Source organism: Astatotilapia calliptera, chromosome 2 (genome assembly GCF_900246225.1).
Source record: "Astatotilapia calliptera chromosome 2, fAstCal1.2, whole genome shotgun sequence".
Classification (NCBI taxonomy): Eukaryota; Metazoa; Chordata; class Actinopteri; order Cichliformes; family Cichlidae; genus Astatotilapia; species Astatotilapia calliptera.
The window spans coordinates 24,315,958-24,329,449 of NC_039303.1; the positions used below are offsets into that span (position 1 = coordinate 24,315,958).

The 13,492-nt window shown below is 42.5% G+C and overlaps 1 protein-coding gene across 1 annotated transcript; it reads left to right on the forward strand.

The window, feature by feature from the left end:
* Positions 1-6,838: 6,838 nt before the first annotated feature.
* stc2a (stanniocalcin 2a) lies at positions 6,839-13,301 on the forward strand. The gene is made up of 4 exons (XM_026189303.1): positions 6,839-7,176; positions 9,181-9,323; positions 9,933-10,144; positions 10,355-13,301. The coding sequence occupies exons 1-4, from the start codon at positions 7,035-7,037 to the stop codon at positions 10,716-10,718; spliced, it is 861 nt and encodes a 286-aa protein (XP_026045088.1). The 5' UTR covers positions 6,839-7,034; the 3' UTR covers positions 10,719-13,301.
* Positions 13,302-13,492: the final 191 nt, after the last annotated feature.

Here is a 13,492-nt window from a genome sequence, read left to right on the forward strand (position 1 = left end):
CCAAAATTCAATTTAGTTTGCCAGCCTTAGTGATGTTGGAGACATCCAACCTATTAGTTTTTCACAGGTTGGCCTAACATCAGGTTTCACTGGCCTCCATGTAGGCTGGTGTTACTATGTGATGATAATTACACAATAAACATACTGAAAAGTGTAAAACGTATTTCAGCATTAATACAAAACCCTATTTATAAATCCATCAAGGTGAGGTTTCAGCCACTGAACACAGGCCTCTGTAATTCAATTACATTCAGTTCTATTTTATTTATATAGTGCCAAATAACAACAACAGTCACCTCAAGATAAAGACTCTACAATAATGATGTAATGACAGCAAAAATCTAATTGTACCGAAGCAAGATATGCCACAGGATCACGGACTGCAAGAAGTTTATGTTTGTGTGTCTGTATTTTTTGTGTGCACATTTTTATTAAAGGGCAGTGATCTGTCATGGTAGGCGTGCTGCCAGGAGATGTGGTGACAGATGAAATGAATGACATGGAAGAAGCTGTGTGGTTGAAAAATCCTTCAGAAACTAAATTAAGTCAATATGACTTCACCTCAAATATATATGCATACGTCACACAGTCAGCTCATTCACGTATCTTCCATATTACTAGCAAGTGAATAAATTGATAAATGAGGTTGCCATATGCCCTCTCAAACACATTTATATGCCAGGACCAGCATTTTAGTCTTACAGTGTTCCAATGCAAGAATACTGTGAGCCAGCTTGTCTTCTAACACAGTCTAATGAGGCAGCACCAAATGACTATCCACTCTAACACTCTTTCTCTACGTGCACTTCTCTGAATATCCCCCATGTCTTGGCTGACCTGACTCTGAATATGGGTCACAGGCTACACAATCACCTTGTAATTACCAGAGAGTAAACAAGCCAAGCCAGAGGAGAAGTTTTAATGATTGTCAGGCTGCCACAAAGGACCCTTCATTTCTAATGAGGGGTAAGTGTGTCATATTATGTTGCACAATTGTTGGACCTGACCACCACGATAAATATAGCATCCCTCCAATATTATGGGATCAAGAACATTTTGGGTGATCAGTGCAATCAAACAGAAGTGTAACCCAGAAAGACTTCCTCTGCTTCGACGATGATGTCAAAGCTGACCTTACATAATAAACACTTTGCCCAATTCTTGAATCAGATGATTAATTGCTCACCAGTCTTTTCAGCAGCTATGACACTATGTGCCACCCACGTAGTCCACTCCGGCCTCATGTCTCACTCTCATTAAACAGGGCCTTTGTGTCCCAGCTGCTCTCGTTTTGTCCCAGCATGCCCACCTGTGTCTCTAGCCATGATGACATCACCTCTGACCTAATCGAGGTTAGCGCATCCAAGGTGAGGGCTCTCACAGGCAGCTACAGTCCATCTCTTTCCCCTTATCACTCAATAACTCCTTTGTGCTGGCGAGGCCTGTGGGCTTATATGGACAGTAATGAGACGGGGCACTTTGTAATCTGCCAGCACTGTAGCAATATAACCCATACAGAGCAAACTCTATAATAGCACATTGTTTGAGGCAAGTTAAGTGATGGTCTGCGATGTGGTGCTTTCACACCACTTGGAGTCACAGCCCAGAGCTGGCCTGCTGAGCTGGGCCAGTAAAACCTCTCTTTTCACGAGTCAGGTGAGTTAACACACCAAGAGACCGGGAAAAGCTTTGCAGCTTGCTGCTGAAATACTGCGAATTTGTATGCACACTCACAAAAAAAGTTTAATCTAAACACACCTAAATTCGGAATGGTCTTATAAAATAAGTTTTGAATGTGGTCAGGGTTTGGGAGATGCAAGGAGAGGAGGCAACATCTCATGCACGCACACACACACACACACACACACACACACACACACACACACACACACACACACACACACACACACAAATGCACACAGCCATAAACTGAGCCAGATTTAGAAACTAAGATATCATATTCAGGTTCCTCGAAGACTTTGGTATGTGATATTTCACAGCTTCTTCTTCTCCCAGCCCAGCACTCCTGCTTTCTCGTGCGCTTTCTATTCTGAGAGAGTTACTGAGTTATGTTTACACAGCAAAGTTTAAAATTCTGCTTTGATTTACTGCTTAGATTTTTTTTTTACAGCATCGTTTTTATTAAGGTTTTTTTGTGGCTTTATTTAACAGCCCTCAGACAACGTAGCAAGTAAAGACGTGGTATGCTTGAGTAGAATTATGTCAGTGATATAGAGGTCATATGTCATCACACAGTTCCAGTGGCTCACTGGTTGGGTTGGTTTGCACAAGCGACTAACTCAGTATTAAAAACTGTTATATAGCAGTTTTATTAGCATATATTTTGGTTTTAAAGGTATAGTTTACATTTTATCTCTCTTGCTGGGAGTTATTTGAGAAGACTGGCACCACTTGTGCACATGTCTGTACTTAGCACAAAGAAAGAAAAACAGCGAGATAGTCTTGTATTACGCCCTCGGGGGAACCTCGTTTTGTCAGCATAAAACTGCACTTTACGTGTAGATTAAAAAGAAAAAAAACAGACACAAGTTGCACGTTCAGAAATAATATCACCTGAGGTGGCTTTTTTTTCTTAAGTTACTGTTTTGACAGCACGGGATACCGTAAGGTTTCGAATCAATCCTCGGTGGGGTCACTCAGGAGTTATTGTCCGGCAGTTTTCCACAACAAAGCCTGAACTTGTAACCAAATTACACACACATGCTTCCCGTAAAGCACCGTAAAGAGTCTGTAAACTAGTAACATTAATTGCTGTCACAGAAACCTCTCTCGCAGTGAAGCGTCCCCCTAATTCACACACAAATACGCACACACTTGCACACACACCCCAGCTTGGCCTCTCTGTTGTGGTTTCATTGGTCGGTCACTTGCCAGGGCCCCAGGGGTCCCAACTCAGAACACATGTCCGCTTTCTGTATGTTTACAGTACAGCAGTCAAAGTGAATGAACGTTACGGCTGTCAAAGCACACTTGTCTCTTTTCTGGACGCTGTCACCGCAAGAAGACAATGCCTTCGTGCAATGTAAACATGAAAAATATTCTTAATACACCAAAAACAAAACACAGTTAAAAAGTAAAAATAACAGCTTTAGCTGCCACGTGAACCAGACCACAATGATGCTCACACTTTAGATGTCTCTCATCCACAAACCGTCACTGCTCTGCATGCATGCATGTAGATATACAAGTGTGCAGTCAAGATGTAAATGACAAGTGCTTGGAGGCTGATGCGCAGCATCACTGTCACATCCCCAAAATGTGAAAATAGCTCAAATCAGCACTGTAGACTTTATAGATGGCAAGACATTACTTAAAACATAGTATGTTAACCTCTGTAGTGGGTACCAAGTAGTAAACCTAACCTGCTACTGACAAAGCGATTGGACTAAAGGTGCAGATTAGTCACTAAATGGACGTTTATGTGAGATTTTTCAGTCGAATTTACAGCTGTGTTTTGAAACTATACTGCAGCTGGACAATGTCTGATCACAGCATAAGATTATCTTTAACCTTGTGCACAACATTTTAAGTCATGTCATTCATTTGGTTTGTCAAACCACTGAATGTTCTGGCTCTCTGTGCCAATGCTTGGTGTTTTGTGTTGCATTCAAGTAAAACATTAAATATGCATTGCGCGATAGAGGTCCTCGTCTCTCCACCATTCACCAAGTAACTTTTTTTTTCATTGGTTGTACTTATCTGTATTTTTGTATTTCCTTCAGATATCTGTACCTGAGCTGAGGTAATGCAAAAATGTCCCTGTCGTGGGATCAATAAAGTCTTATGTTATCTTATCTGTAAATACTGGGATGCACAATTATATGAAAAGGATGAAAATGCCACAAAACCTGTGAACCATCTCTCGAGTTGCGATATTAGCATCAACTGCATTTATCTTGTAGGTAAAAGAAATAAATGAAAAAAATTTACATGTCTAGGTGTCCATCAGCTGGTGATTTCTCTGTTGTCTGTGTTTCTGAAACTGTATGACAGGCCCAACTAGGCTCCACATAGAGCCACTGCAAATGGGGTGTACACAGTGAAACCAAGTGAAACAAATGTTGATGCTATTGTATTTGCCTAAATATTTCACTTTATTCAACTTTGATCCTTTTTTTTATTCTTAACGACTGATTTTTTTAATGTGGTGGATGGTGAACGAAGTGAAGTTGTTTCTGCTTCCAACGCGAGGCATGCCAGAAGAAGTTTGCAAACTGCTGATGCGCACTGACTCGCTGAGGACTCAGGTATTCCTGTGAAAAAGCTGCAGAAAGAAGCAAGTGCACGTGCCAAGAGTGACACTTTTGCTGAAAGTTACTGTGGCTGTTAAAATGCCAATGATCACAGCAGAAAGGTCATTAGGTTTTTGTGCCTAAACTCTCCAGAGGTTGTTTTTCCCATACGGCCTGAATGCAGCGTCAGTAGGCAGCGGTGATGCACACGCTATTACGAGCCTGTGGTCCACTTCAGTGCCCTGATTGGGCCAAATCGAGGGTGTGTGGACAGCGTGGGCAGTTTTTAACAGACGTGAATTGAGCAGGAGACTTCACTTTGTGGTACAGACACAACTGGAAACGGATCAAGCTCTTCTCCAGACACGTGCCACTGCGCGCTATACACCCTCCTGCGTGGACGTGATGGAAGTCGGCTGGACTTTTAAAATACTGGAGCGTTGCAATTTCCATTCCGTGCACATCAAGCTTAAGCCAATTTCTGATACTATGTATCACTGTACATTCTATATAGCTGTGTGTTTGAATTGAATATTAATAGCATATTCAAAAAAAATCGAGTATTAGGACAAGTAGAGAAGACAGAGTGGGGCAAGATTGTCATAAATTCATGGCAGAAAAAAAAAGTCTACCACATCCACAAGAGGAATATAATGGGAATATTGAAATGCTGAGGTTTTCTGTGCTGCATCATCTCCTAGCCAAAATACCTCCCATTTCTCAGCTGTGGTGACTTCTCCAAAACTCATTCCACTGACTAAAAACCTCAATTAAAACGATAGATACTGCAGTCTCGAGACAATAATTATCTATATTTAGAGCTATAAGTGATCATCATTTTGGTTTAGGTTAAAGCGGGAGTCCAGTTCCCACTCTAGGCTAATTTCATTGATGGTCTAAATATAGGCTAGGTTCTTTTTTTCTTTTAGTTTCCTTTTTTTCCTTTTAGTTTTTTCCAACAGTCAGAGCCAGAGCTTCCCAGGAAAATGATTTTTTCTTTCCCTGAAAATAAATTAAATGTTATGATAAACAGATTTCAAAGTCACAGATCTATGAAATTTGGGCTGCCACAATCAGATGCATGCTTGTCTGTCTCTTCCTCTGTCTGTCCTTCACTCTCCCACACACATGCACACACATGCACACAACTTCCAATAGTTTATGGGGCATCTGAGCAGTGGCGTAATGTATTTACCGTGGGTTCTGGTCGTAGATGGGCCGTTACCACCCACCCTTCCACCCCCAACGTAGTTTGTTACACACCTCTGGGTTTTAATAGTCAACCGATGCCTGTGGTTTGAGGAGGTCTCCTTTCCTTGCACGTTAGGCAAAGAGGAGAGTTGCTCAGGTTGTGGACGTGAGTGCGTTCATCCTCCTGTGTGTGAGTGTAGACAGCTGGGTTCATTACAGAATGGTCGCCCTAGTGCTGTGCTGTAATTAAAAATGAAAAGGAACAGACAATTAGTATCAGTGGGCCCCCTGGAGGCTTCAGATATAAATGCATTTCCCACATGCTGCACCTTGACGGTCATTTCCTGCTGTCCTTGCCATTTCTTTTTTCCACATGTAGCAGCCCTCTGGCATCCCAAGCCATGCACCCATGCTTGCATCACTCTACCGACTCCTATAGAGGGCTTTACCTGAAAAGCAGCAATGCCATTAGGTCACTGGAAAAATTCAGAATATGGAGACTTAATGTTCCTTCTGCAGTGAGCTTGCAGTCATTCCACATGGCATCCTCAAGTGTTGCTCTTGAAAAAGATTCCTCAAGCGTCTCCAAATGTGCAACCTTGCCAGTGTTTGTCCTCTATTCTTAGATCACTCCCTGTAGTAGTGAGTAGGAACTCATTGTCACAGACTAAACTGGGAATTGTGTAACAGAGCTCTCTGTATGTAGTTCCCCATAAAAAAAAGTTAAGGAATTCTATTTATAGCAGTCAGCAGTCAGTCATAAAAGTTATTATAATCTAACCTTAAAATCAGTGTATATTATTAATAGGCTGGTGTGCAATTGCCAGGCAGTTAAATTTCATTAAGCGTTTCTGTCACAGCAAACTTTGCAACCACCTTCTGTGGAAGTAGTGTTCTCACACATGTTGTCGACACTGCGCTTAATTTAAAAGCTGCCTTAGAATAATGAGTAGTAAGCTGCAGATCCACTGACATCAGATTGCTTTTTTATTGCAGAGTGTTTGGACATTACACATGTTACATTTTCCAGCATATTGGTAAGCGTAATGCGTCTTGAATCTCCCACTGCTCTGTGTATCCTATGTAAGTGTTTCCATGGCATAAGCAGACTTTCTGTTTACTTTTCATTGCTGCAATAAAAAGCAGGAACTGCAGCTTATCTTAGATCAAATCAACTAGATAAAGACTATTAAACGTCTGGTTGGGATATTGGATGTCTGAGGGTTATGCTGATTGTAGAATTCAAGTCAGCTTACTCATGAATATTGCCTTAGAGGGCCAGTTTTTATGGCAAAAAGGGGACTTTTCGCTGGACACTCCCCTAAAACCTTGGACGTGGATTTCTGCGTCTCTGATTGGTTGTAAAGCCCCGACCGACAACACCTGCTTAACTCCTTCATCCAAATTGACACCCGGGGCTCTTAGAAATATAGGCAGCATCACTTCCAGCTCGTGCATTCAGTCCAACAGCTGCCCCATAAGCCACCGAGCAGCAGCTCCGTCGATCCAAGGTGCACCCTCACCCACGCAGAGACACTCGCACTCGCCGAATCTTTGCAGTGGGGATAGAAGCTCATTGTCGGAGAAGCAATGTTTGTCAATCTGGCCGTGCTGCTGCTGCTGGTTTTGTCAGTACTGGAGCAAGTAGTGGGAACGGATAATATTGACATTTATGACACCCCCCCGGAGAAACCTGCGAGCCAGAAAGGACGCCTCTCGCTGCAGAACACAGGTAAGAAATGAGTGGCAATAGAGGTAAGAGTCGTGGGGTTTGACCGGACACGTGTTTCTCGTGGCTGCACAATTAAACCATGCAGGAGGCACGTTTAGTCGGTTTTGGCAAATCCGTTTAAAAAATAAATAAATAAATAAAATGTTTTATTTTTATTTATTTATTTTAACTTAAATCCCGACGTTTCACTCGAGAGACGTTTTTCGATACCTGCGAAAGACGATATTTTGTAAATACTCAGATAGAAATTCAGTATGTTAGTAAACTATTAATAGAACGGCGCAAGGTAATAGGCAACGTATACGGCAGCGCATCTAGGTGTGCGTGCGCGCTTGTTAATGTGTGCGCGCGTGCCACAGCTGATTATTTCAGTGGTTAGCTGCTTAAAAAAAAATACATGTAAATATGTATGTCTGCGCTGTGTAGGCTGTCTCCTGATATCAGTGCTGGGTGAGGTGTGCAGGTTAGTAGAGCGGTAATGAGTGCACTAGTGCGGTACTTGGTCTGCGCTGAAGGCAAGCTGGAGTTAATTTACTGAACCAATCCTTTGAGGCAGTAGTGCTTATTAAATACCATTAAAAAAAGGGGGGGAAGTATGCTTCACCCAATTAACACAAAGCCCCAATACCACCACCACCATCACCTTCTCGGACTGCTGCTCTTTCCCTGGAACTTGCACTTTATATTGAGTGATTTTTTACCCTCACAGACCCCAAGTCTTGGTCGAGACCGACCATGTGAACCTGTGTCAAAATATTAGAGCCTAGTTGTTATCTTTCCTCCACGCTGAAAAAAAAAATGGGGACAAACTCCAATGCAGGTCTCTCTCTCTCTCTCTGCAGAGACCCTGGTAACACCACTGTGTAATTCAATGCAAGCTGCGGCCAAGCTCGTACGATCCAAGCACATTCCCGTGATGCCAAAACAAGCACTGCTGACAGCGGCTCACTTTTCCTGCGCACTAAAGTTCAACTCAGTGCCTACAAAACCCCCGTAGCAGCCCCCGCCCCTCTCTCCTCCAAACACACACACACAGCCTCACCACCACTACCACGAAAAAAAGAGGCTCTTTGTTGACAAGCGGGATTTCTAATAAGTCACACTTAATCCTTTATTTGCTGTGGTCGAGACAGAGTCTCCTTTTCTTGCAAACAGGGCGCAACTCTGACTGTGAGACAAAAACTGTTCTCACGCCCATCAGTTACCAGCTCCAAAACTTATCACCTGTGTAATGATGTATTACTTAAGTTAACAGTTAACGGTTGTCAGAGCCAGACTGAACTGTAAATGCTCTGTTGCCTCACGAGGTAACTTGCCATCTGCCACATTAATCTAAAATTGATACGGGGTCCCACTGTGATTTGTGATGTGATTCTGCCCTTTTTTTTTTGTTTTTTTGATACTTGTATCTGATGCCTGCAGTTAAAACAAAAGAAAGGGGGAAAGAGACAAGCCTTTGATGTAAATGTGAAAAGTTCTCTTTTTTGTGCTTGCATCACTGCTGTTGCATTTTCAGTATGCACTTGATTGGCTCTGCAAATATAAGAGTGCAAGACTTGTTGATGCACATTTAGGGGGGACACTGAAATGGCTGCTTGTGTTTCCTCCACAAGTAGTTAAGGCTGTATCTGCAATGCACCATCCTATCTCAATGCTAGGCAGTGCAGATGGATTGTGGTGCAGAATGACACAGTAATATCTGTCACCAAGTGTTCCTCTGCAGGAACCCCTCAGCTTGGGGAAATTAAGACTTCCTCTCATCCCTGCACACACCCTCCCCTGCATTCTTTCTCTCTCTATTAGAGAGAACGCACACGAACAGCATCTGTGGAAATAGTTATACGCCACATCAGCTTTATGATTTGTGCAGCAATCGGTACTGAAGTGGAGTTGTGCCTCCAAGCTGTATGGTCTTCGTTGCCAGCACGCTTGTAACGGTCTGTGTGCTTTCTATGCTGAGAGCAGATGATAAGGTCCCTCCTCTAACCTGTTCTCTGTTTCCAGCTGAGATTCAGCACTGCCTGGTGAGTGCAGGGGATGTCGGCTGCGGTGTGTTTGAGTGCTTTGAGAACAACTCCTGCGAGATACGAGGGCTACAGGAAATCTGCATGACGTTCCTGCACAACGCTGGCAAATTTGACTCTCAGGTACTAAACTAATCCGTCTGTTAGCAAAAAAGAAAATGGTAAAACAAGAGGCAGCTTTCCTTTTTATTAGTCCATTGCTTCTGAATCATCAATTTTCTTTTTAGAAGTGCGATCATACATGCCCTGAACTAATCATCTATTTCTTTTTCCCTTTCTTGACAAGTTCACATGCCTTTCAGCGGAGTGATGTGTGTACAGTTAGGACTAAGCGTCATGAGCCAGCTGGCTAGAAGCCCAGTGAGCTCCCTTTTCATACATAGCAGAGGTTGAAACCCTGCCAACCCAGGCTTGACTGGGGTGTTAATATGCCTATAGGGTCACATACTAGGAACTTACATTTCAGAAGATTTCAGTAGAAGAACAGCGGTATTTGACTACTGATTACAGAATTACATGTCCATTTTCCTTGTGAATAAAGTGTAGTTACCATTTATAGAACACAACCAAAAATACACTCCAAAACTACTAAAATAGATGTACGGTACCCACAAAATGCCAAAGCTATCTGTGTAAGTACTATACATGCAAGAGAGAAGGAACACCACATGAGCTTGCTCTATAGCTGATTTTCTAGGAACTTAAAGGGAACCCGTCTTTATGTGTACATAGGGGAAGTCCTTCATCAAGGATGCTTTGAAATGTATGGCGCATGGTCTGCGACACAAGTTCGGCTGCATCAGCAGAAAGTGTGTGTCCATTAAGGAGATGGTGTTCCAGCTCCAGAGAGAGTGCTACATCAAACACAACCTGTGCTCTGCCGCTAAGGAGAACGTGGCCGTCATGGTGGAGATGATCCATTTCCAAGATCTATTCCCCAAAGGGTAAGGGACTGATCTGGACCAGGTTTAGAGCGGTATTTTCTCTAAGCCGTCCCTTCTCTTTAATCCCAGATCTTTTTTGAAAAAAAATTACGATTTTGTGGATATTTTTATTTGTTCTTCTGTTGATTGTAAAGATGCATCTCAGTGAAGTCTATCCATTTGCTAGACGCTTATTGTACTTCCAAACCTAATGTGCCTCTCTCTGCTCAGTCCATATGTAGAGCTGGTGAATATTCTCCTGAGTTGTGGAGAGGAAGTGAAGGAGGCGCTGTCACGCAGCGTCCGACTACAGTGTGAGCAGAACTGGGGGGCCCTCTGCGACAGCTTGAGCCTCTGCACCTCAATGGCCCCGTCTCCTGCCAGCACCCCAGTCGAAAACCGCCGCCACCTCATGCCTTCACAGCCTGAACCGGAGCACCCTCGCCTGCCGCGGCAAGGTGAAAAGGAGAAAGCTGGTAAGGCAGGCTTCAGCTCTCACCCACGTAACCGCAGCCAGGGACCCCGCCGTCATAGTCCGGAAGCTGGAGTGGTGGCTGAGGAGGAAGACCCCAAGGCCACCGACATCCGGAGGTGAAAGCTCAGGAAATGGACTTTTGACCTCCTACACCATTTAAAAGCCACACTTGCAGACTTGTGTACACCTTCACACAACTACAAACACACACATATTCGCACACCTTTCAACACACACACACAAATTCCCATAGACTGAGCTGAAGGAAACAAGCCCCGAATTTTCCTATCCTTATTCCGCCCTTTCTAGTCATTCCAGCAGTCCCACATGGTAAATGTGCAGGGTAATCATGGTGTAGCTCATGCCAGACTGTAGGCCACATTATCATTATTATTATTATCATTATTATTTTAAAAATGAATAACAATTGTTGACTATTTCAGCTGTTAGGACTATTTTGGCTCTAATATAGCATTTTCTCAAATCATACTCACTGTAAGATTTGATTATATTTGTATTATTTATTTTATTCTTTATGCAAAGTTGAAATATCAATATGTACATAGAATATCTATATTTATATGAACATGTATAAATATAGTTACAATATGCAATACTGATGACATAGTATATGGTGTGCTGTCTGTCATTCTCTTCACAGTATTGCACCCATCACACAAAGGTCTGTAGATATGTAACATACACTATTTGCTGTTTTCAAAGTGGAGATATGTATTATAACTATAGATACTTGATGATTAATACAAATTGTACAGGATTTAAGTCCAGTTCTGGCACATATGAATTGTAGTGCATGACGGCCATTAAATATGTGCATTCTTCAAAGTGTAAGTCCACTCAGAAGAGAATGAAAATGTAATGCTACGAATATGAGCAGTTAGTTCACACTTGTATGTATCGATAAGTCTCTCGCAAAGCTAGAAATAAGAGCGCAGAGACGCTTCGTCGATGTCACCCTGGCACCGCTCTCTGGGCAACAGTCAATGGGAATCTGTATGCTTCACGAGTATTAGATATATTCTATTCACGTGTCTTACTTTAAATGCAAGTATCACACCACTCTCATTCATTGTTAATAGAGCTCTGGAAACTGTGTGTCAGAGACATTGCAGATCGGTGTCAGTGTGTTTGGTTTCAGGAGCCGTCACTCATGTTCACAAACAGCAGCTGAAATGTCAAATGTGTGACTGTCAGCTATCAGCGGCAAAGAGGATGTTCGATTTCAAATGCCCCCCCCCCCCCCCCCCCAAAAAAAAATCATAAACATCAGCGTGCCTAAAGTCATTAATGTCCACCGTGACCGCTTCTCTGTGATTTTAATTGAATCGATTATACTGTGTCATGAGGGAGGTTTTAATGTTAAAGCTATTTTGCGAAGGTGTTGAGCCACCAAGTCTTGGATTTTGCATTGTCGGTTTGTGTTTGACCAGTGCAGCTTGAGAAATAAGACCACATTAGCTCAGTAGTCACCCTCTAGCCAGAGACCGTTTCCTTTAAGCAGCCTGGATTTCCTTTCGACGACGGCACCAAAAAGGCCTGCATCCTCACTGAATCAGGTCGAGCCATGCTGCCCTTCCTCGGTGTCCCAGTGGGTAGGAAAGAGGCTTGACAGAAACCCTCCAGATCTCCTGGCCCATATAAATTAGTCCTTATTCATCTCTGGTCCCATACCTAGGTCAGACATGAAGGCCTGTTATTCTACCCGTTAGAAACACAGCGAGGACCCAGGAACTGGGTTAAGTCCACACACGGGGGCTCTGGCGCTGTTATTCTAAATGTTATATTTACAGAGGCCACCAGAGAATTCCTCTGGGTCACAGCCAAGAGCCAGCAAAACAGAGAGGCAGAGACGAGTGGAGCAAGGAGTGAGACGAGCCCAATTTCTTTCTTTCTTTCTTTCTTTCTTTCTTTCTTTCTTTCTTTCTTTCTTAAATGTGATGATTCACTCTGTCTTTCCTTCTCTGAGGACTCTTCTTTTCCTCCTTTAGGGCACAGACATGCAGATTTTTGACCATTTCAGGCCAGTCACATGCTTCAGTTGTGGAAGTGCAGTTTATGAACACATTTCACCACATGCTGAGGAGTGCTTTGTGCAAAAATAAAAATAAGACATGTTCAGATTTTGTGGCTCAGTTAAAGCTTTTTCACAGTTTTTTCTCCTTTTACTACATACTAAAGATAAAGATTTATTCTCCCACTCATTTAGACACGATCTTAAGTGCAACTTTGAGGCTTTTTTTAATCATTAGTATTATTATTACTATTATCATTATTATTATTTTTTTGTGGAAGTTGGGATTCCTGTGACATCCCAGCATAAGACATAAGCTAATCCTATGAGAATGTACTGTATGTTTGTAACGTGACAATCTGTTAAGCGCTCTGTCATTAGGTTTGATATGGCTTTTTGTAATACTATAGTGGCTTGAATGGCTTTTTTTGCCCTGTATGTGTTCAGAGGAAAATAAAACTAACCAGGTTTCCTGTATTCTTAGTGCTCCATAACTACATCACAGGTTTTCCTCTGTTAAGCACAAAGTCTCTGCTTTCACTGCTTCAAACTACAGGACATCATCTAGAGACTTGTAACTTACTTGGGTGATGTTGAGTTTATAACCCTTGAAGTATCTTTGGACTCTTTAAGTCAGATGAACATTGTTCATTAAAATATTTTTGTCTGCATTTTGTGTTCTTCAAGGCAATTTTCTTTCTTTTTTATCAATGTTAAAGTTGCATAAAACTGCAAACAGACACCAGAGGCAAACCATTTACTCAGCTCTAAGTAAGTTAGCAGAGAAGGCCTTGACGTCTCAGGTGTACCCACAGGTTAAAAGACACCCTATTCTCATTTGACTTGCTGCCTCCTTTCTGAC